This window comes from Phoxinus phoxinus (genome assembly GCF_949152265.1).
Source record: "Phoxinus phoxinus genome assembly, chromosome: 16".
Taxonomy (NCBI): Eukaryota; Metazoa; Chordata; class Actinopteri; order Cypriniformes; family Leuciscidae; genus Phoxinus; species Phoxinus phoxinus.
The window spans coordinates 10831576-10854215 of NC_136891.1; the positions used below are offsets into that span (position 1 = coordinate 10831576).

A 22640-nucleotide genomic window follows, 5' to 3' on the forward strand; every position below is an offset into this window, starting at 1 on the left:
AATGAAATCGGTGAGCTTTCTGTCCCTCCATAGACAGCTAATTGCCATTTTGATGCTTCAAAAAGTTCATAAAGAGATAGTAAAACTAATCCATGTGATTTTACCGGTTTAGTAAAAATTATCCGAAGAGACGCGATCGCTTTATATGATGAACAGATTGAATTTAGGCTTTTGCTCACATAAACATTTTTTTAACTCACACATCAGTTGTGGTAAACAGAAGCTCAAGCATGTTCGCTTGATGTGTGAGAACCAATGAGGTTCATTCTTGTGTGTTACGTAGCACGTTTGAGCTTCTGTTTATCTGTCCGCTGATCAGTTTAAATGTGATCTAAATCTAAATTAAATCTGTTCATTATATAAAGCAGTCGAGTCTTCAGAAAATTTGGACTAAATTGCTCAATTCATATAGATTAGTTTTATGATCTCTAACTTTTTGAAGCGTCAAAGTAGTTGCGTATCAATGGAGGGACAGAAATATCTCAGATTTAATAAAGACAGGCACATTTGTGTCTTATCATTATGAGTCTATCTCTTAGGCTATGTCTTATCTCATTTGTGGGTTTTGAATGACATGAGGTTGAGTAATTAATGACAGAATTTAAATGTTTGGGTGAACTATACCTTTAATTGTTGAAAAACTATTGATTTAAACACCTTGAACAAAACTGAAAAATATTTTCCCAAAAATACCCAGAAATTCATACATAATTCAACAAATTATTCAATGTTTGATCAAATTCAATTCTGTATAATTCAACACAGTCATTCAAAATATATTGTGCTGTGTGACGATGCAAATACACTAAATAGGCTACACTCATTTCCAAAGTTTGCAGTGTCTTGAATCAATCCGCATGTGGGCAGCACTGCCGTTTTGCAGATCTACATTTTGGTCGATGGGTGGCGCTATCTCATGATCAATCTTAACATACGGTAACCACAACAGTGTGATCTATTCCTTAGAGCAATGACAAGTGGGTGGTACTGTAAACGGAGAACAAAAAAAGATGAAGACCTAATCCAACAACAACCCAAGGACGAATATAAAAAGCTATTTTTCATCATATGCCTTGCATGCACAGTTTTCCTGAGGAAAGTTAACAACGAGTAGAATATTAAAAACAACGGTAACTTAAATAACAGCTCGCAGTGGGTGATTTAATTCAAGGACTTTTTGTATATGCGTAAATAGAAATCAAATATTCACTGCTACACCGGATCTCCAAGTTGTCCAACAACATAAAGGCGCGGTGCGCGAAAACACTTCATGTGCCTTTAGGACATCACGTTTTTTTTAAACCAAGTAAAGTCCGATTTTTCGTGAAACACAACAGTTTTTTTTATTAGAAACGAATGGAAACTTGTTGTGAATGATAGGAGCTTTATTGAGCGAATATGAAGAATCAATCAGGATATTGTGAAACAACAGGCAGTCAGCGGTTTACGGTAAGTAGATCTTCTGCATGGATCGCGATTGATAAGTAATATGCATAATTTGTTAGGTCAGTTATATTCCCATCATACCTAAATATGATTCATATTTAATTGTTTAAATATTAAAATATATAATTTGACTATCCTTAAAAATTAATATAACACGGCTTGCATCATTTTCACAGATGACCAACGTTAGAATGAGTCCCGTGTTGAAGAGTTATTCAGCGCAGAAGGAGCGTCCCACGCCCGAAGGCGCTGGCTCTTCAGCTTATGATTCCCATGCAGCACCTTGGACAGGGTGCGCGGGCTCACTCCCGACACCCCTCACTCACACTCTCTTACGGTCAAAATGGCCCAAAGAATCGTTAAACGGTTACCGTCCCGAATACAACTCCATTAAGTGCACTGGGACGAAAAGAGAGACGTTATTCGACACGGGACATTTGTGTAAAAAGTGCATCTCTTATTTCAACATATTCAAAGGGGAAGCGTTTAAACAAGTAATTGACGGAAACCTCTCTACCAAAGTAAGTATATTTCTTATATCATCAAGTTGCATGCATTTAAAAAAGGAATAGGCTACCATGCATTTCTATGCATTTAGAGTTGAGGACCAAATGCCCTTGTGTTGGGTGGTATCTCCAGTGGACTGCTGCATGCATGTCCGCCCCATCAGCCAGAGTATGTCTCATATTTCAATTACATATGAGGCGCATGCTTTTTTTCCCTTCCCTTGAAACGAGTTTAAATCGATTAGCTTTTTGCAGTTGGTCTGAGATTCACGTGACACTCGTCTAGCCCTGATTGCACTGGAATATGGGGCATAATGGATGGAATATGAAAACTCAGTTCCTACAGAGGAGAACAATAAAGTAAATGACACTATAATGTGATCAGCTGAGATAGAGATGTATTTGCGGCTGGCATGTGTCTTTTTATTTAGTGGTGGGGAGAAATAGGTTAGTGGATCATTTCTTGTCCTTTTTTTAGTAAACTCAAAATCTCTGACCTCTTTTTTTTCATGAAATTTAAGATGTTTGAGCAATTACTGAATTTAGGATAAAGAAGGGATGAGATTTTTAAAGGAATAGTTCACCCAAACACGTAAAAATTGTGGCATCATTTACTCACCCTACTGTTGTTTCAAACCTGCATGAGTTTCTTTCTTCTGTTGAACACAAAGGAAGATATTTCGAAGAATGTCGGTAACCAAACAGTTGACCCATTGACTTCCATTGTATTTTTTTCCCTATGGAAGTCAATGGGGCCCGTCAACTATTTCATTACCAACATTCTTCAAAATATCTTCTTTTGTGTTCAACTGAACAAAGGAACTCATACAGATTTGAAACAACACGAGGGTGAGTAAATGACACACTTTTCGTTTTTGGGTGAACCATCCCAAGACAGAAGGATATGATTATTTATCATGTCACCAGAGGGGTTTGTGGTTTGAAAATAATGTTATAATATTGATACAATATATTTTTTAAAATTCATAAAATATTTATCATTTTGTGTATGGGTAAAACAATTAAACTAAACTTTGATTAGTACTGTATTAGCAATTTGCACTAATAATCTGTGTAGTTACTTTTACTCGTTTTTGATATGTTGAGTTAACAGTCACCAACAACATTTTTCTTTCTGTGCCTCAGGATCCCAAAGTCTTCATTCATCTTTATGAGAGCATGAAACCACCTGCTAGTACTGTAGAAGCCTGGGGCAACGTGGACGGACGCTGTGGCGTCTGCTCCTCTCACTTTAGCCAGTTGAAGCAGGAGGCTATCCGCACGATCCTCACCCAGGACCGGGCCATATGGGCTCCACCTACCACTGCCAACATCTCATCCACAAGCCTTGACTCAGGCTCACAAACGCTCCCCAGAACCTCAAGCCACCGATCTGTTGTCTCAGACCCCCACCAGAGGCCCAGCAATGCAGGGCCGGATTGCTGGATTAAAGGACGTCAACATTTGGAGTCCCTGTGGCCCCTGTCTTCATGTAAAGGAATTAACTCAATATCTCAAAAGGTAGGCCAACATTTTTTTATGTATTTGATCATATTTTTGCCATTGTTTAAACATTTAAACAAACACTTTAAGTCTTTAAAGGTTAGGTACGCTCAAAAATTTTAATCCTGTCATCGTTTAATCAGCCTTATGTCGTTCTAAACCTCTTTGACATTCTTTCTTGTGTGGGATACAAAAGAAGATATTTTGAAAAATGTTTCAGTGCTTTTTTTTGTCCATACATTGAAAGTTAGTTGGGTCCAGTGTTGTTTTGGACCCTAATGAGTTTCATTGTACGGACAAAAACAGTTTAAACATTCTTCAAATTGTATTATTTTGTGTTCCACAGAAGAAAGAAAACCATACAAGTTTGAAACGTTGTGATAGTGAGTACAAGATGACAGAATTTCCATTTTTTTGGGTGAACTACTTTTGGTGAACACTTTCATAATATTAAACATAGACTACCATTCAAAAGTGGTTTTCTTTTTAGATATAATTAAACAAGTGTATAGCCATGACACATTAAATGGATCAAAACTAATATAAAGAAGACTTTTACAAATTACATGTTAAATACTAAATGCTGTGCTTTTAAAATTTCTTTTCAAATAATCCTGGAAAAAAAGTTATCATGGTTTCCGCAAAAATAAGTGTAGTAAAAAGCACAACCACTTCAAAATTGATAATATTAACATTTTTTTTGACCATCAAATCAGCATATCAGAATGATTTCTGAAGCATCATGTGACACAACTGGAGTAAAGGCTGCTGAAAATTCAGCTTTGCTAAATAATTTTAAGAAAGAAGCCCTTTCTGTGCTCTTCATATTTTATATCCAGTACACCATCTGTGTGCATAATGTAAGAGTGTATCAATTAAATATACATAGCTATGTCTGCCCACCAGGACTAACCAGGACACACGTCATGTGTGCCATCTTATGATATACAACCCTCTACTCAGCCTTGATTATGTCCAGATGCAGAAGATACAGAACTTTTATGGTTAATGGTTAAACCCACATTTTATCCATACCACAGAGAAGCCCGTCAGGAAAAAAAAAAGAAGCATGATCAATATCGCTGTAATATTTAATGACCAGTGAAATATTCATACGCAGCGCTCGTAAATACAGATGAAACGAGAATGCGTTATGAAAGTGCGGCAGAGAGTGAACATCTCAGACAGCTCCATAAGCACTCAGTACCCGATCTTTATGCGACCCTGACCGAGAGCTTGACGGCAGACCTAGTCCATTAGTCCAGCTCCATTTCATTACACAAACATCCAAGGTAAATTCTCTGTCCTTGAAGTGGAATTTTAAAAAAAGAAGAAAAGATTATTGCATGAAGTAAAAGCAGACGAGATGCTTTTTGTAGTATTTTATTTGAAATAGCCAACACGCAACACTGACAGGCATGTTTTAATGGAAAGCGCAACTGCGGAAATAAGATGTGCACGTAATTAAATCTTAGATTCTCTCTGGAGGACAGAGAAGTGAGAGAAAGAAAGAGGAGACAGAGGAAAGAATAACAGTTGAGGCAATATTGCCGTCTCTGCCCGAGGGTTGCTCCCAGTCCCAGTGCTAATTGGCGTTGCATTCTGCCAATGGAGGGGAGCAAAGAGGGGGCTCCTATTTCGCATGGCTGGATAAAAGCATTGATGAGACATAAAGGCAGGGAGTGACTCTGGATATGTGGATGACTGCAGGCAAGCAATGGTTTTCTCAAGCATAGGCAAAATTCAGTCTGAATATTAGGTTAGATTTTGGACTGAAGTATGACTCGTCCTGTCAGCGCCCGCAGCTTCATTCATCGCCTGTATGCTGATACACTCATAAGAAGGTTCATGACTTCATCTGCACATATGACTCAGCTTGTAGTGGCAATACCTAATAATAGTGTCTGAATGCAGTGCATTAAACACACTCATGCTCATGGTGTCGTGTTCACACAGCCATCGTTTTTAAATCAGTGTCAGAAAGACTTTCAGTTAGAATTTATTTTAGAACAGAATGAACTAAAATAACATATTGTCTGTCCAGTTTATTGTATTAAAGAGGATTTTTTTTTACATTTTAAACTTTCTTTAGTGTGTAATGTTGCTGTTTGAGCATGAAAACGGTCTGAAAAGTTACAAAGCACTCCAAAGGGAGGTATTTATGAATAAGCACTGTTTCTGAAGTGCCTGAAACACTGCGATTGTTTTCTTCTGGGGACGTACGCTTCGTAATATTAACTCAGAAAAAAATTCCTTCCCAAGGTTTACGCAAATAAAGTGGACTAGGCCTGGTTGAGTTGCGTTAGTTCAGTGTTATGATGAGGGGCGTGACATTTCTGAAACGCTCAAAGCAGTTGACCAATCACAACACACTGGTCCAGCCAACCAATCAGAGCACATTGCGCTGTTCAGAAGCAGGGGCTTCATAGAGATAGAAACTAAACTGAGCGTTACTGACAGACTGGAAAGAGAGGTGCTGCAACTATGTAAAATATGTGAAAAATATATCATGTTTTTTTGGGACATTCAAGCATGAAAACCTATTCTAGTTACTGAGCTTGACAATATCAGTGAGGATGATTGTTTCTCAGTCCTCCCAGAGTCCTTTACATGCCGGAAAGGTGTTTGAGAAGGAGAATGTGACCTCTACAGCACTATGCAACTACGGCGCCTCACCGCCAGCCCGTTCTTCCAGTATGTCCTCTCTGCTCCCTTCAGGAACCTCTGCTGCCTTGTCTTTCTTTGTCAGGTAAAAGGAGCTGACCAGAAAATGTAAAAATAAACAATAACTAACGGTGTGAATTGTAGAACAGAAAGAAATGCTTTTATAATGTGCATGCATCTAAGCTCAACTTTGCCAAATCTTTGAACATCCACAGGGCTGCACAAAAGCTGAATGTAATGGTTAGAAGAGGGAGGCAGTTCTCGGAAAGTGGTGCTTCCCAACAGCTGACAAACTTCAGTAGCCTCATGCAGAAGTCTCCTCCTCCAGTGCCAGCCAACATTTTTCAAGCTGCTAAGAGCAAGGAGACACCTGGGATGGGGAAGGTATGGCTGAAATGTTTACTACAAATGCTAATTGTTTAATTTTGCTACAAAAAACCCCCCACAAAAACGTATGGGTGCTTCTATTATTGCGTAATATTGCATTGTTAGATTATCGTAGCTGTTCATTTGCTAATAAATTAGAGACAATAATATAATATCAATATTATAATAGTCATAGTAATAGTAATTTTGTTTATTTTGTGATTTTTACTGATTGTAGAAATATGAAATATCGTGTTCTACCTGAGAGTAAAAATGAGTTTAAGTTTAAAGTAAAAGTAAGTGTCACATTGTTAATGTGTTTTCTGTTGTTTCCATGGACTTTTAGGTTGTTTTTCTCATTCAGTGTTTTTCTTCATCTCTGTCGTCATTTTCATTAGTTCATTTTCATCACCTGTCTAGTTAATCAGTTAATCATCCTTCATTGTCATCACCTGTTGTACCCTCGTCATCCTCTGTGTATTTAAGTTCCTGTCTTTCTCCTTTCAGTTGTCGGTCAATGTTTGTTTGTATATGTTATTGTGTATGGAGAGTGTTACCCTTGCCTGTACCAGTTTTGTTTAAGTTTTATTATAGTAAAAGTTTGAATTGGAACTTTGGGCCTCTGCCTGTCTTCATCCGCACCATACCCGTGACAGATTGACCGACCAAAAAAGTAATGGAGGAGGACGGTATGGAGGCATTTCTGTTTAATCAGAATGGGAGTTCATTGGAGGAGTTGGTGGAAGTTTACCTGCATCTTCATCAGGATGTTTACTGGGAGGAGGAGTTTCTGAAGCAACGGTTCTGGAGAGGACTTGATGATCCACTAGCCCAGATATTGCTGCTCAGGGACTTAGATCGTCCTTTTATTGAGTTTATGGACAGAGCTCTTTGGGTTTGTGGTTCCTCCCTCACGGTAACACCAACCGATCCAGAGGCACCGCTGGTCCCGTCCAGCCCAGAGCTTCCTGCACCGCTGGTCCCGTCCAGCCCAGAGCTTCCTGCACCGCTGGTCCCGTCCAGCCCAGAGCTTCCTGCACCGCTGGTCCCGTCCAGCCCAGAGCTTCCTGCACCGCTGGTCCCGTCCAGCCCAGAGCTTCCTGCACCGCTGGTCCCGTCCAGCCCAGAGCTTCCTGCACCGCTGGTCCCGTCCAGCCCAGAGCTTCCTGCACCGCTGGTCCCGTCCAGCCCAGAGCTTCCTGCACCGCTGGTCCCGTCCAGCCCAGAGCTTCCTGCACCGCTGGTCCCGTCCAGCCCAGAGCTTCCTGCACCGCTGGTCCCGTCCAGCCCAGAGCTTCCTGCACCGCTGGTCCCGTCCAGCCCAGAGCTTCCTGCACCGCTGGTCCCGTCCAGCCCAGAGCTTCCTGCACCGCTGGTCCCGTCCAGCCCAGAGCTTCCTGCACCGCTGGTCCCGTCCAGCCCAGAGCTTCCTGCACCGCTGGTCCCGTCCAGCCCAGAGCCTTCGCCGCTGGTCCCGTCCAGCCCAGAGCCTTCGCCGCTGGTCCCGTCCAGCCCAGAGCCTTCGCCGCTGGTCCCGTCCAGCCCAGAGCCTTCGCCGCTGGTCCCGTCCAGCCCAGTGCCTTCGCCGCTGGTCCCGTCCAGCCCAGGACCGCCTTCGCCGCTGGCCCCGGTCAGCTCAGAGCCCTCTTCGCCGCTGGTCCAGTCCAGTGCTGACCTCCCCAAGAAAATTTGGGGGGGGGGCAATAAGTCCTCTGAGGGGATCGTGGAGGCCCTTCCGACACGGTTCCCATGGCCGCCCGAAGGGTCCTCACCGCCATGGCCGCCCGAAGGGTCCACGCCGCCATGGCCGCCCGAAGGGTCCTCACCGCCATGGCCGCCCGAAGGGTCCTCGCCGCCATGGCCGCCCGAAGGGTCCTCGCCGCCATGGCCGCCCGAAGGGTCCTCACCGCCATGGCCGCCCGAAGGGTCCTCACCGCCGTGGCCGCCCGAAGGGTCCTCACCACCGTGGCCGCCCGAGGGGTCGTCTCCGCCGTGGCCACTCGAAGGGTCCTCACCACCATGGACGCCTGAGGGTCCGTCTGCTCCGCCATGGCCACGCCCTCATCCTGCTCCGCCCTGGCCACCTGCACGTCCTGCTCCGCCCTGGAGGCTTCCTGCTCCAGATCGGCCACCTGTTCATCAGCCTCCAGGGCGCCCACCCTCCCACCCCTTTGGATGTTTTACGGCGCGAGGACGCGCCTGGGGGGAGGGGGGGGGGTTCTGTCACATTGTTAATGTGTTTTCTGTTGTTTCCATGGACTTTTAGGTTGTTTTTCTCATTCAGTGTTTTTCTTCATCTCTGTCGTCATTTTCATTAGTTCATTTTCATCACCTGTCTAGTTAATCAGTTAATCATCCTTCATTGTCATCACCTGTTGTACCCTCGTCATCCTCTGTGTATTTAAGTTCCTGTCTTTCTCCTTTCAGTTGTCGGTCAATGTTTGTTTGTATATGTTATTGTGTATGGAGAGTGTTACCCTTGCCTGTACCAGTTTTGTTTAAGTTTTATTATAGTAAAAGTTTGAATTGGAACTTTGGGCCTCTGCCTGTCTTCATCCGCACCATACCCGTGACAGTAAGAACACACTGCACGAAATAAAGAAATTTTGTGAGATGTAAAGTTGTGAGATATTATGTCACATTATGTGATATAAAGTCAAAAATGTTGAGAAAAACATTTGGTCACACTTTAGATTAGGGTCCAATTCTTACTATTTATTAACTATGACTTTTACCTCAATAAATTCCAAATTACTGCTTATTAATAGTTAGTAAGGTTGTTAATTTTAGGTATTGGGCAGGGATGTAGAATATGGTCATGCAGAATAAGGTTTTTATATGTTCTTTATAAGTTCTAATAAACAGACAATATCCTAATATGCATGCTAATAAGCAACTGGTTAATAGAACCCTAAACTAAAGTGTTACCGGGCTATTACAGATGTGAGATATAAAGTCCAATTTACACTACTGTGGAAAGATTTTTGAATGCTTTTTGAACGAAGTCTCTTATGAGTCTCTTGTAAGTCTCTCTTGAAGTCTCTTCTAAAATGCTAAAAATTGGTGCTTTGGTCTTAACAAACATTTCTTCATGTTGAAAACAGTTGTGCTTATTAATATTTGAATTAAAAGTGCAAAAGAAAAGCTTTTGTAACATTATAAATGTCTTTACTGTCACTTTTGATCTATGTAATGCATCCTTGCTGAATAAAAGTATTAAATAGTGTAAAGTATAAAAATCTTACGGACCACATCCCTTTTGAAAAAGTGTAACTTTTTTTATTTCCTTAGTGGCGGAATACAGCTTCCATGGTAAAAATGCCCTGTTCCCATACACCCATTATTTATTTATTCTGTGAGCAAAGGTGTAACAGTGTTTCCATGATAAAACAAGTAGTATTTGGCTGGTCATGTGATGATAATTTGGCAGCCCCCATGAGCTCAATGAAGCTTCTGTTAGCCTACTGTTATGACTTGAGTCTTCATCTCACTTGAGTGTACATCATTTTAAACAGTGTCTTTGTCTACAACTTTCTGAATGAGGAAAAATGTCCCTTACTTTCATACCAGACTCAGATGGTTTAGATGTCCTTCAGTCTGACCTTGGGATGTGGCTGATCTCTAGATGCCTCACATTTTAGAGAAGACCTTTGAACGTGATGTTAATGGCCTTCCCATTCCATAGCACCACCTCCTTGAGGAAGGGAAATCAATTTAGTTTAATTGTAGCTCATCCTGACTTCACTCTCCACAGTTCACACTGATGGGACTCATCTTGAGTTTCAAATGATCACTTTCAGGGTAGCACCTGCTAGCAAGATCGCACTCAGCTTTGCACATCCAGCAACTGTAGCAGAGATAATGGGTTCTTAAATAATTCATTTCGTGTAAATATGATTTGACAGACTCAGAACTGAGAAGATAATATGACTAGACAAATGCATTAGATATCAGACAAAGCATTAAACTAAACTCGGTTTAGTTGTGTGTTCAATGACATCATGCTTTAAAAATTGGAATATTTTAAGTCTTAAATATTACTGTTATAGTTATAGTTTAAGGAACAAAGGCATTTTTGGTTTTGGTTTAGGACTTCACAAGTAATAATGTATATATATTATAATGTATATGTATATATATTATAATATATTATTAGTGCTCTCAATTCAATTAATCGCATCTAACATCAAAGTTTTTGTTTACATGTGTGCGTATATAAATTATTATATTATATATGTGTGTGTGTGTGTGTGTGTGTGTGTATACTCACATACAGACATATACACACACACACACACACACACACACACACACACACACACACACACACACACACACACACACACACATACAGTGCTATGCATAAGTTTAGACACCCATGCTAAAGTTGCCTAAAAAGAGGAATAAAAAATCATCTTTTGGAAATTTATCTTAATGCCTTAATTTAAAAAATGAGGAAAACTCCAACCTTTAAGGACACCAATTTTCTTTGTGAATGAATAATGTATCGTAAAAAAATAAATGTTCTTCCTTAAAATACAGGGTGCATAAGTTTGGACACCCCTATGTTAAATTCCCATAGAGGCCGACAGATTTTTATTTTTAAAGGCCAGTTATTTCATGGATCCAGGATACTATGCATCCTGATAAAGTTCCCTTGGCCTTTGGAATTAAAATAGCCCCACATCATCACATAACCTTCACCACACCTAGAGATTGGCATGGGGTACTTTCCATAAGATCATATCTCAATGCAAATTAAACCAGCTTTTAAGCTAACTGAAATAAAACCATGCCAATCTCTAGGTGTGGTGAAGGTTATGTGATGATGTGGGGATATTTTAATTCCAAAGGCCAAGGGAACTTTATCAGGATGCATAGTATCCTGGATCCATGAAATAACTGGCCTCTAAAAATAAAAATCTGCCTGCCTCTATGGGAATTTAACATAGGGGTGTCCAAACTTATGCACCCTGTATTTTAAGGAAGAACATTTATTTTTTTAAGATACATTATTCATTCACAAAGAAAATTGGTGTCCTTAAAGGTTGGAGTTTTCCTCATTTTTTAAATTAAGGCATTAAGATAAATTTCCAAAAGATGATTTTTTATTCCTCTTTTTAGGCAACTTTAGCATGGGTGTCTAAACTTATGCATAGCACTGTATATATATAATATATATTAATATAATAATTTATATACGCACATATGTAAACAAAAACTTTTATTTTAGATACGATTAATTGTGTTTAATCGATTTGACATCACTAATTATTATGTAAACATTCAAATACTAAATATATGACAAAAAGTACTTTATGTACTTTTATGGGGAATGTGCACAATTGATTTAAAAATATATTTTGGACATATAAATGTATATTGATGGCCAAAATATGTATAATAATTAGATATAAGAAACTTAAACGTATTAAAAATCATATATTTATGTTTTTAAAAAACTATATTAGGCTATATTTTGGCCATTTTTTATATTTAAAAATATATATATTTGACAATATGTATTTTTGCCTTATGTAATATCTAATTAGTATTGTTTTGTGTTTCCCCCCCAATTGTAGGTCAAAGTGATGCTGCGAGTCTGTTCGGTTCCTGAGTCAGACCCCTCCCTGTCCTACTCTTTCAAACTGGACCTGCACAAGAAACAGATCACATTGCTGAATGTACCCACCCTCACCCCTCAGAGACAGACTGCTGGCACTACAGTCTCCTCCAAGACCTTCACCTTTGATGCTGCCTTTGGCCACGATTCAACCCAGGTCAGGGCCACTGCTTTGTTATTTCTGTCTCATGATACGAAAACTGATCTGTCTAATGTCTGGAGCCCATCTGAGTCATAATATCCAAACATCTGCAACACTTGGTCACTTGAGTGCAGATATTCAATATCTGGATATTCCTCTCCAGTACAATCAATTGAGCTGATTTCTCTCTGTTTTAAATGCACTTTGGCTAAATAATGCCAAATCCCGGGAAAAGGTCCTTGAAATGTACATGAAATGTCTGTACAGTTCAACTGTCAAATGATTGAACAGTGTTGTCGTTTCTTCTTCTTATTTTTCAGGCTGAAGTTTGTGAGAACAGCTTGTGTGACGTGCTTCAGTGTGTGGTTGCAGGGTCTGATGGTTGCATCCTAAGCTTTGGTCAAACCAGTGTGGGTAAGTGAGTTATTAAAATCTTTTTTATACTAAAGCCTGGCGTATGGAAATGGACACAAAAATATATTTTTTGTTTTTTTAAATGGAACCTTTTAGTGAACCTTAAGACAAAATATATGTAACTGTATATGTAAGAACAAATAAAAAATTGTGTTTTATGTTTTGTAACATATATGATACATCAGGCCTTTATGACCCAAATAGTATGATATAATGACAAGGAGGTCAGACCGCTCAAACTGAGCAAAAATATGCAATTTGGTGCTGTTGTTGTTATTTAAATGGCCAGAAAGAAATTCTGATAGCTTGTACATTACATTACATTACATTACATTACATTACATTACATTACATTACATTACATTACAGTGTAACAGACTGCTTACATAAAATGCATATACATATAAGTTATCACTTTATCTCCCAATAATGTTTTAGTTGAATAATATTTAAGTTCTAAGTTTTGTGATCAACGCTGTGTAGTTTTAATTGTAGAGAGAGTAAATTTGACTATTTCTCACACTAAAAAAAAAATCTTCAGAGTGCAAATTTATACATCTCACAATGTGACATTAAATCTCACGACCGTGACCTTGTTTCTCATATTTACATCTTCATAATGCACTCTGCGACTATATGCTGCAGTATGACTGTCTTATTTCACAATACCTTTTAATTTTTTACTCTGCGGGAGAAATGGGCTTCCGTAGCTCCGCGTTCTATGGTGTTGATGCGGAAAGGTTCAGATTCACATGTTTTTGCCACCTCTTGTGACTTGTGGGGCCTCTCAATGAATGTGCATTAAATATTGTTCCTTCAAGATATGGCATAGAGGCTACACAGTGGGTCATCACGGTCATTTACCTTTAAGGTTATTAATTGTTATCCTCCCAAAATCATGACAACTATCTCTACATGGCATTTGGAGTATGACATCATTCTCTATTAGCTAGATTGAATTACCCGGCCTCCATGTTGGCCCTTGGCTCCCAGCCAGACATCATAAATCTTTTAAACCGGCCCATGCTTGACTGCCAGTAAAGTGCTTTATATTTAATTGGTCATGACATTGCCACAACGCATTTTACACCCCAGTTTGTAAAGTCATTCACCATGTATTTAAGCATATTGCAAGCTGTGGCTTTTTGTCATTCCGAATGATGATTTATTTAGCAAAACCCTTATGGGGGGCTTTTCTGTCTAATGATGTTCTGTTATGAAAAATGGCATTCTCACTTTCGCTTGATCTTTTTACAGGAATGTCTTACACCATGATTGGCCATGATGGTTGTACTCAAAGCCTTGGAGTCATTCCATGTGCTATCTCTTGGCTTTTCAAGCTCATTAACAGGAAGAAAGACAAGACATGGGCAAACATCTCAGTTTCCGTGTCAGCCGTAGAGGTCTGTGGGGAAAACAATGCCATTAGGGATTTACTCTCTGATGTAGACACAAGCAACTGCAAGGAGACCTATAAGCCAGATGCTTTCCTCAAAGAGGACCCCGTCGGTGGAATACAGGCAATTCATTTCAGTTGACCTTCTATTTATTTGTGCAGCACTTTTCACAATGCATATTGTTCCAAAGCAGCTTTGCAAAAAATAGTGCTTGACAACCTGAGGGCACAACTGCATGGAAAAATTCAGTTAGTTAGATGAAAAGCCTCAGGCGAGTGCTCATATGTAGCATTTAAAGGAATATTCAGGGTTAAGTGCAATCGACAGCATTTATGGCATAATGTTGATTATTACTTTAAAAATAAGTTAAAAAAGTTACCCACTTATAATGGAAGTGAAAGGGGCCACTTTTTGCTCTTTTTAAAGCATAATTCTTACATTCTTAAATTGGATGTATGTAACGCAGTTCAGATGTTATGGGAAGAAGGAGGCGGGAACCGGCGGACATTCGAATATTTTAATAAATAAATAAACAAATACAAAATTGAAAGTATAAGCCAGCACCCCCTCACGGACGACTGCTGGCCACACAAAACACAACTAAACACAACATAAAATCAGGCCTGTTTGTCTCTCGATCTTCACGATCGTCGCTCCTCCTTTTATGCGTCCGCTCCTCCGTGAGAGATACGAGACCGGTGCGGCGTCGCGCATGTGTCGCTCATCAGTAACCACGCCACCGGCCTCGTGTCGTCCTCCCACGTCCCTCGACCTCGTCCTGCTCGCCACAATGTAATACAAAGTATTACACATATTGTTTGCTTCTTGTGGTTATACTATTAAAAAAAATTGTATTTTGGTGTTTGTGGATTGGCCCCATTCACTTCCATTGTAAGTGCCTCAACGTAACCCAAATTTGTGCTTTATATGAAGAAAAGGAGGGACAAGTGCAAATCATTTTTGTGGTAATAAGCATTATGCTACAAATGCTGTTGATTGAGCTAAACTTGTACCCGTGATATTCCTTTAAAACATTTTGCATGAAGTTTATAACCCTTTGCATGGCATATTATCAATATTCATGAGCAATCAATACAAATTTAATACATACTCATTGATATGTTAATTGAGGCATTCCCATTTACTTGAGAGTCTCCTTATTGGATTGTGTTATCTTGATTCCAGCTCTGCAACCACAGTGTGCTAAATGCTCCTACCCCAGAAAGAGCAGCTTTCCTATTAGATGCAGCTATTGCATCTCGCAGCGGGACGTTGGACAGTGGAGGGAGACCGCTACACTGTTGTCACATGTTCTTCACCCTGCATGTTCGCCAACAGCACATAGGGAGCAGCACCAAGTCTGGGAGTGAGTTCGGTTGCCTTTTCATGTCTCTAAAATGTTGTTCAATAATATGTATGTTCATGTGCAGATTCTCAGTACAGATCTTGATAAACTCGACTTGATAAACGAAGACCCAGGAGAGGGAAATTGTATACTTTTTTCTATTTTCAGATCGTTTTGCATTCATGATATGATCTCTTTCATAACATTCGTTGCTTCTTTAATATTATTTGTTTAATTTCTTGTATAAATAAAATATATATTTTCCTCAGTGAATGTGGATCAAAGCAAGCTGAGCCTGATCGATTTAGGGAGCTGTGTGGGGGAGAGGGGTGAAAGCAACTGTGGAGTCTGCCTCGCTGAGCTTGGAAACTTTATCACAGCCAATCTCAACAGACATAAACATGTCCCTAATAGGTACGTTTGTGTATATCTCAATTATAAAAGTAGGCATTTACTAATAGTATATGAACATAAAGCAGAGTGATTTGATTAAGTAAAATGTATTTAAGCAGCTACATTTAGTTACCAGTGATAATTTGTTCAAAACAGGGAAAGTAAATTAGCCATGCACCTGCAAGACTCTCTGAGCAATGTCAACTGCTCCACAACCATCATTGCCCATATATCTACCTCGTCTGAAGACATTACAGAAAGCCTCTGTACAATGCAGACTGTGTCTCGAATGCGAAGGCAAAAACGGAAGACAAGGGTATGCTTTTATATTAAGAAATTAAAAATTTAATTTTATAATTATAATTTATTATTAACTATAATTTACTAATCTAACTATTAAATATATGCATTATTATGGATGTGTTCTCCAGTTTTCAAGTGATGTGAAGGCAGAGTTGTACATTTTTACAATTTTATTTTTTTTCAGAAATCTTCCTCAAGCTCGCCCGGGGGAAGAAGCTTAGGCAATGAGAGGAAAGTTAATAATTCCACCAAGCTGAGATTCCAATCTACAGGAACACTGGATCAAGATCTCTCCTCTCCTGGTTTCTCTAGTGATCCAGCATTTTACCCTGGGAGTGACAAGTCCTGTGACGCCATTATCTCTGTTGATCCTTCTGGCCTCCTAGATAAAGAGGTTACAAATAGAAGCAGAGAGGTTTTGCCTATTATTCCATCCTTACTCAAGAGCAAATTAGAGTCCAAGAAGCTCTCGTTAATGAAGTTTTGTGAAATCTCTCCACCAATGGCCAATCGCATGAAGCAGATATCAAAAGAAAAGACTAGAGAAGAGTTAACACCAACAATATTGCATGATAAATCAGAGTTTGAGTGTCTGAAGTGCAACACGTTTGCAGAACTCCAGAATCGACTGGGAAACATAGACGGAACAGAGTTGGATCTATGCAAAGATCCGGAAATGAACACAATGAATAAAGCACCTCACTTAAGCCAAACTGAAAAGAAGTCTAATTCATTGGACATCCAAGCATCAAGCAAAAGGGAATATGATACTACCAGACAAGGAAACTTATCAAAAACATTTGCCATCATTCACAACAGTGAGGAAATTCCAAGTACTTCCAATTCACAGATTATTCATACATGTCCACCACAGCTAGATGTAGTCAAACCAAGTGATCCTATGCTGTCTGGCCAATCTCCAAGCAAATATAAGCTTTATAATAAAAAAATGGACATGATGCCCACTTCACTATCTCTGAAATTAGAAGACCAAGGAAAGATAAGATTATCGGATTTCACAATGCAACCTGAGACACGAATTTCTCCTGTCGGTAAGAGTTCTCCGAGATCTACCTCGTCCTCTTCTTTTTCATCATCCCTATCTTCCAGTTTGAGCTCCCCTCCGGCTGTTTCTGCCTCTTTGAATAGAGATGTTTCACATTGTGCAGCAAAGAAGCAGCGAGAGATGAGGGCCACCATTACCGTGACCGTTCAGCAGCCGCTCGATCTTAATGGACACGATGAGCTTGTGTATACCGTGGTTGAGGAGGTAACAATAAATGGGGCCACTGAGCAAGGAAAGGCAAAAATATTAAGTATTCATGAGTCTCACTCTCTCCAGGCTTTAACGCCAGGAAGTCAGTCTGTAAGGATTATCGGCAGTATAGGTGAAGAACAAACAACAAGTTTTTATAGCACCTCTAATGCAAAAACTTCAGAGAATGAAGTCTCCATGGCCTCATCTGATGCAGCTGTACGACACACAAAAATCAATCCACATATTGACAAGGTAAGCGGCCTCATTGATTCAAAAGACCTGCCGCAGCATGATAGTTGGTCTGACGTGCCGCTGACAGAAGATGTGAAGGAGAGAGAAGCCAATGCTAAACTTGACCCTCACTGTGAAGTCTTGAAGTCCAGACAAAATGCTTGTGAAATTACACCCGAGCAGAGCTGGCTGTGCCAAAACAAAAATAAAGACATCAAGAATGGCCCACAAATGAACACGGAACACAAAAACCCATGTAATCCAAAAGGAACTCTTGAGAAGAAACAACATGCCAAGAAAGACGGACTTGTGGAATGGAACAAAGACAATGTGCCATCAACATACACAAACAGTCCCACCCTAAAAAGGAAAGAAACAAAAGAAGAATCTGCAATAGCCAGAAGTGCAATGCTAAACCAGGCTACTGAAACTAAGACCAACACGAAATCTCATTTTGAAGAGAGCAGCAAGTTATTTAATGCAAAACTGAAAGCATTATCCGGCAGGAGCCAAACTTGGAACGAGAGTAATATCGGGAACTCAACAGGAAGCTTGAAATGTAATTCTAGCTCACCAAGACTTAAAAGCAAGTACCTTGAGGAGACTGCTTTCATCGATATGGCTCCTAAAGGCCTTTTAGATGAACAATATTTTCCAGCTCAACCCAGCCCACTTGGTTTTAAAGAAGACTTTGAGGACTTTGTAAGGTGTCGAGCTAGTCAGAGTCTTGGGAGGGTTCCACAGTTCTTCCCCATGCATGATGCCAACGATGCATCCCGGCCATCCAAAAATGGTCACTCTAAGACAACAGCTGTTAATAAATTCATGCCCAGTTCAAAGGTCCAGAAGATGCCAAACTTGTCCCCCAAACCCACTAGACACTCGATCAACAGGAGCTCAAGCTTTTCTCCTAACGGAGCACCTGTCAACCAAAGCTTCTGGTCAACACACTCCCTTTCCCGAAGTCAGGACAACGGTGGTTTGAAGTCGCCTGGTGCAGTCCGGAAAGGAAGAGTTGAATTGTTAAGAACCAGTAGAGACTCTCTTTCCGCTTTTAGTCAAGGTGAGTCTGATTTAGATGAAAGTGAGGAACTGGAGACGATGAAACCTTTCGTTCACACGTTGCCATCCCCGTACAGTCGGATCACAGCTCCACGGACACCATACCACTGCAGCGGCCATGCCAGCGACACCACCAGTGTTCTCAGTGGAGAGCTGCCTCCTGCCATGTGTAAAACGGCTTTACTCTATAACAGAAGCAGTATGGTCAGTAGTGGCTATGAAAGCATGCTAAGAGACAGTGAGGCTACAATTAGCAGCAGTTCAACGCACAACTCCATCAGCGATCAGAGCTGCTCACTCGGTGCTGCTAAAGGGGCGAGAAGTACCAAGAAAAGAACCAACATAGGTAAGGAATTTTCTAATTCAGTGTATTCTAGCATAAAAAAAAACATGGTTTTCACTGCATTGTCTTTGTCCACAGGGTCCAGTATAAGACGCCCATCTCAAGACAACCTCCAGTCGCTGAAGAGATCTTTCAGTGGGCCCAAAATGCACCGGGTGGATCGGGGTGTTTCTGAATCTTATGAAATTAAAGTCTATGAGATTGATAATGTAGATGGCGTACAGAAGAGAGGTGGGGCAGGGAACAAGGTGAGGTTCAAAATGTGTCAATGAAAAAATTGTCTGTCTGTCTGTCTGCTTTGTATTTAATTCACAAACTGCTGTTGTATGGTCCGTTAAATTGGTAGCGCTTGACTCAATTGCTTAGACATGAAAATCTGTTCTTTAGCCAGGTATCCTTACTTGCAACACCGTTTTCTAAAAGTGAAGGCTGGAATACCCTACATGACTTTTGCTCAGGATTTTTCCCCGATTTGCAGTCTGGAGTCGACGTTAGTTGGCGAAAGTCAGAGCCAATCTGCAGATTTTGGGCAGTCGGAGTTGACTAATTTCACAGAAAATCTGGAGTGTGTGATGGGCATTGGATTGGATAGGATTCCATCCAATCAGAGGATATCAAATATATTTGATATTTTGATCCGTTTTTAGAACATGTTTTCACTTGTCATGCGTCTTCTAGCAGCATGAGTTTGTGTTCAGAACAAAGTGAAAGTGCCGAAATCTGTTCAGATTTTATAGTGTATTCCAGCCTTAAAACTAATTTCTAAAAACTTGAAATATTATTCCCGTTTCACACACCTGCAAATCTGTTTCTTCTTCCTCTTTGTTTTTACTCTGACACAAATTAGAGACTAGATACTGATTCAGAGTGAATGTGATTTTGCAATCTTTATACATCCTGGGTTTTTTTTTTTCTATTACTGAAAAATATGCAACTATGTGTTGAATATTTGGGAAATATTTTGTTATTTTGTTTTACAAATGTATATTTTTACAGTTTTCACTCAACAATGTACTGTACACATTCAGGACAATTTGGCAATGTTGTATACAATGTTTTTTCCCTAGTAGCAAAGATGCCTCAAATGATGATTAATTTGATCAAAACAATATTGTTATCACAAAACCAAAACTGTATGTTCAGGAATTGCTTTTTTACATGAATACTCACTTTAATTTATGTAGTACTTTTATTATGTTGCAGAGTTTAAAATGTATAGCTGCTCTTTCACTGTAGTAAACGACCATGGTCGTACTGTTTTAAATAAATCTCACAGTGTGTAATTCAGCGTATCTGTGTATTTGGTGGTTATTTAAAGGCAAGATTTGATTTAGACTCAAGATAACTTAGCTGCATACAGTGTTTGATTTTGTCTGTATGTGAAATGTGTTATAGAAAAACTGTAATATTACATTAGTATAAAAACCTGTGCTGTGATGGAAGGCCAAATGCTAATCTCAGATCTCTCACATTTTATATGGAGGGAAACTGACATTTTGTCGTCCACGTTTCCAGGGTATAGTCCTCTTTAGTGCAAAGCTGAAATTCCTGGAGCATCGACAGCAGAGAATAGCAGAGGTGAGACTCAAGTATAATGCTCTCAAGAGGGAGCTGGAACATGCCAAGCATCATCTGATGGTGGACCAAGGAAAATGGACCCGTGAATGTAAGGGTTAAAAATATTTGCTTATGTATATTACCCAATATTAAGCACTGCGGGATAGATAACTGTAGGGTTGTTTATGGTTCTGCTTAAACTCCTGTATTATCAATAATTATAATGCTATTTGTGTGATGTATTTTGCAGTTGACTTATGGCAAACGTTTGAGGTAGACTCCCTGGAGCACTTAGAGGCTTTGGAGATGGTCACTGAACGGCTAGAGCGTCATGTTAACCTCTGTAAAGCACATGTCTTGATGGTCACCAGCTTTGATGTTACTACCAAGTGCAGACGAAAGTGGCGGCATCGGCCCACTGTAGATCATTCAGTGTTTGTGGGAATATAACATGCTAAGATTTGAAATGATCACTTGTACCTGTTATGCAACATATGAAATGATATGCAAATCCATGCCTCTAAAGCATCTCAAAATTATCACATTATACGGATGCTTCCGCTGGTGCTGATCGGGCACTTGAAATCTAATTTGCTGTAAATGTTTATAGCTTTAGCATTGGGAGAGATCAAAACAACATGTTGGACTGCTGTATTACTTGAAATCCTAGATCATTCCTTGTTTTTCCACTGCTCAGGCTTTAATTCTGGGTAGTCAGGATTCAAGATTTCCCTTTGTACATTTGTAAATCCGGGGTTAACTTTACTAATGGCATATTTGCTAGGTTAACCCTAACCTTAAGTAGCCTATATGAGATGACCTGTAGAACTGCTTGTGTATCTGTGGAAATGAACAATATTTTCATCTGTTTCTCTCCCAAGCATTTATTTTATGATTGGTTACCTGTTGTTAAACAACTTGCTGTAACATGCCCGCACCTTATTGTTTCACAATATACTTCTGGGCTTAATATCACAAGTTTAAAAGTTGTGATACATTACTCACTCCTTTTCAAATTTACAAGTGTGAAACTAAATTAATCTTGGAGGTAAAAAAAAAGTGACTTGACTTACTTTATTGAGAGTTATTATATGTAATTTTTTAACACCCAGGTTTTATTTTGTTGCTGTAAGAGCAAATAATTTGTACGTTTTATTGTTAAGGTCTTTAATCATGTGTATGCGCTAATAAAACTTGTTATGCACTTTTGTTTGTATTGTTTTTGTTTAAATTAAATTATAAATGTTTTTACTGAAATTGTGTCAATTTATTTACGTTTAATACCTAGTCATCAGATGAGAAACATGACATGATTCTTTTTTATTTGACAAAACATTAATAGACATTGAAAACTGCATGGTTTGTGTTGTTCACAGAGGATTAAGAAAACATTCAGATGCATTGTAATGAGTCAAAAGTTCAGCTCATCCCGCTGTCACAACACATAGGCCCATTACCGGCTGAGAAGAAGTGCAGCCCCTTAATAGTTCACTCAGATATGGTACAATAAGATAAAACCTACCTTAATATGAAGTCAGAGACATTACAGACCACAGCAAGCCACCATAATGACTGCATGTTTCAAGGGTTGTGTTTACTTTCTGCTCCAATTCCTATTCTAATGTCCATTTCATGTTTGCTCTCATAGTTTATTTATATTTTAGGGAAACACTTTTAGGGAAACACTGATAATATTTGGAATATTCTTGGATATGATGCTGATGGATTACTGAAACTGAACTCAAACTGACTTTTTCTTTATACCTGCATTTTTCTTGTTGTTGTTGATAAATAATTTGATAGTAAAATAAATATAATGAAGAGTTTATTCAGCTATGGTTTCAACATTGTTGGATATTGTTTACTTTTGAGTAAAAACTTACAAAGCAAGTATAGGCCTACTGTAAAGTAGTTTTGAATATAAAAATAAAACTACGTTTTTCCTCTGTATAGTCACCTGAGGCATGACTAAATATTTAATTGCTTTAAGAGCTAATTTTTCATATTTGCCACAATTATGTGGGCAAATCGACAATTGAATCGCCTTGAATGAATGCAGTTTTAAAATGAACAGCAGCCAATTTTAT

At 39.5% G+C, this 22640-nt stretch overlaps 1 protein-coding gene across 1 annotated transcript; it reads left to right on the plus strand.

The window, feature by feature from the left end:
• The first annotated feature begins 952 nt into the window (after window positions 1–952).
• On the plus strand, window positions 953–21134 carry kif26bb (kinesin family member 26Bb). Its single transcript, XM_079583652.1, has 15 exons — window positions 953–1449; window positions 1623–1967; window positions 3099–3473; window positions 6047–6204; window positions 6335–6503; window positions 12068–12265; window positions 12571–12664; window positions 13922–14184; window positions 15247–15427; window positions 15676–15820; window positions 15956–16115; window positions 16287–18999; window positions 19075–19244; window positions 20512–20662; window positions 20804–21134. Exons 1-15 carry the CDS (start codon window positions 1399–1401, stop codon window positions 21001–21003), a joined length of 5373 nt encoding a protein of 1790 aa, XP_079439778.1. The 5' UTR covers window positions 953–1398; the 3' UTR covers window positions 21004–21134.
• Window positions 21135–22640: the final 1506 nt, after the last annotated feature.

Bases quoted from the DNA above. Each gene is read 5' to 3' on its own strand.
- kif26bb (XM_079583652.1), top strand. From the start codon at position 1,399: ATGAAGAATCAATCAGGATATTGTGAAACAACAGGCAGTCAGCGGTTT. The intron at 15,428-15,675 runs GTGAGTTCGGTT...TATTTTCCTCAG, and splicing joins GAGCAGCACCAAGTCTGGGA to TGAATGTGGATCAAAGCAAG. The intron at 16,116-16,286 runs GTATGCTTTTAT...ATTTTTTTTCAG, and splicing joins GGCAAAAACGGAAGACAAGG to AAATCTTCCTCAAGCTCGCC.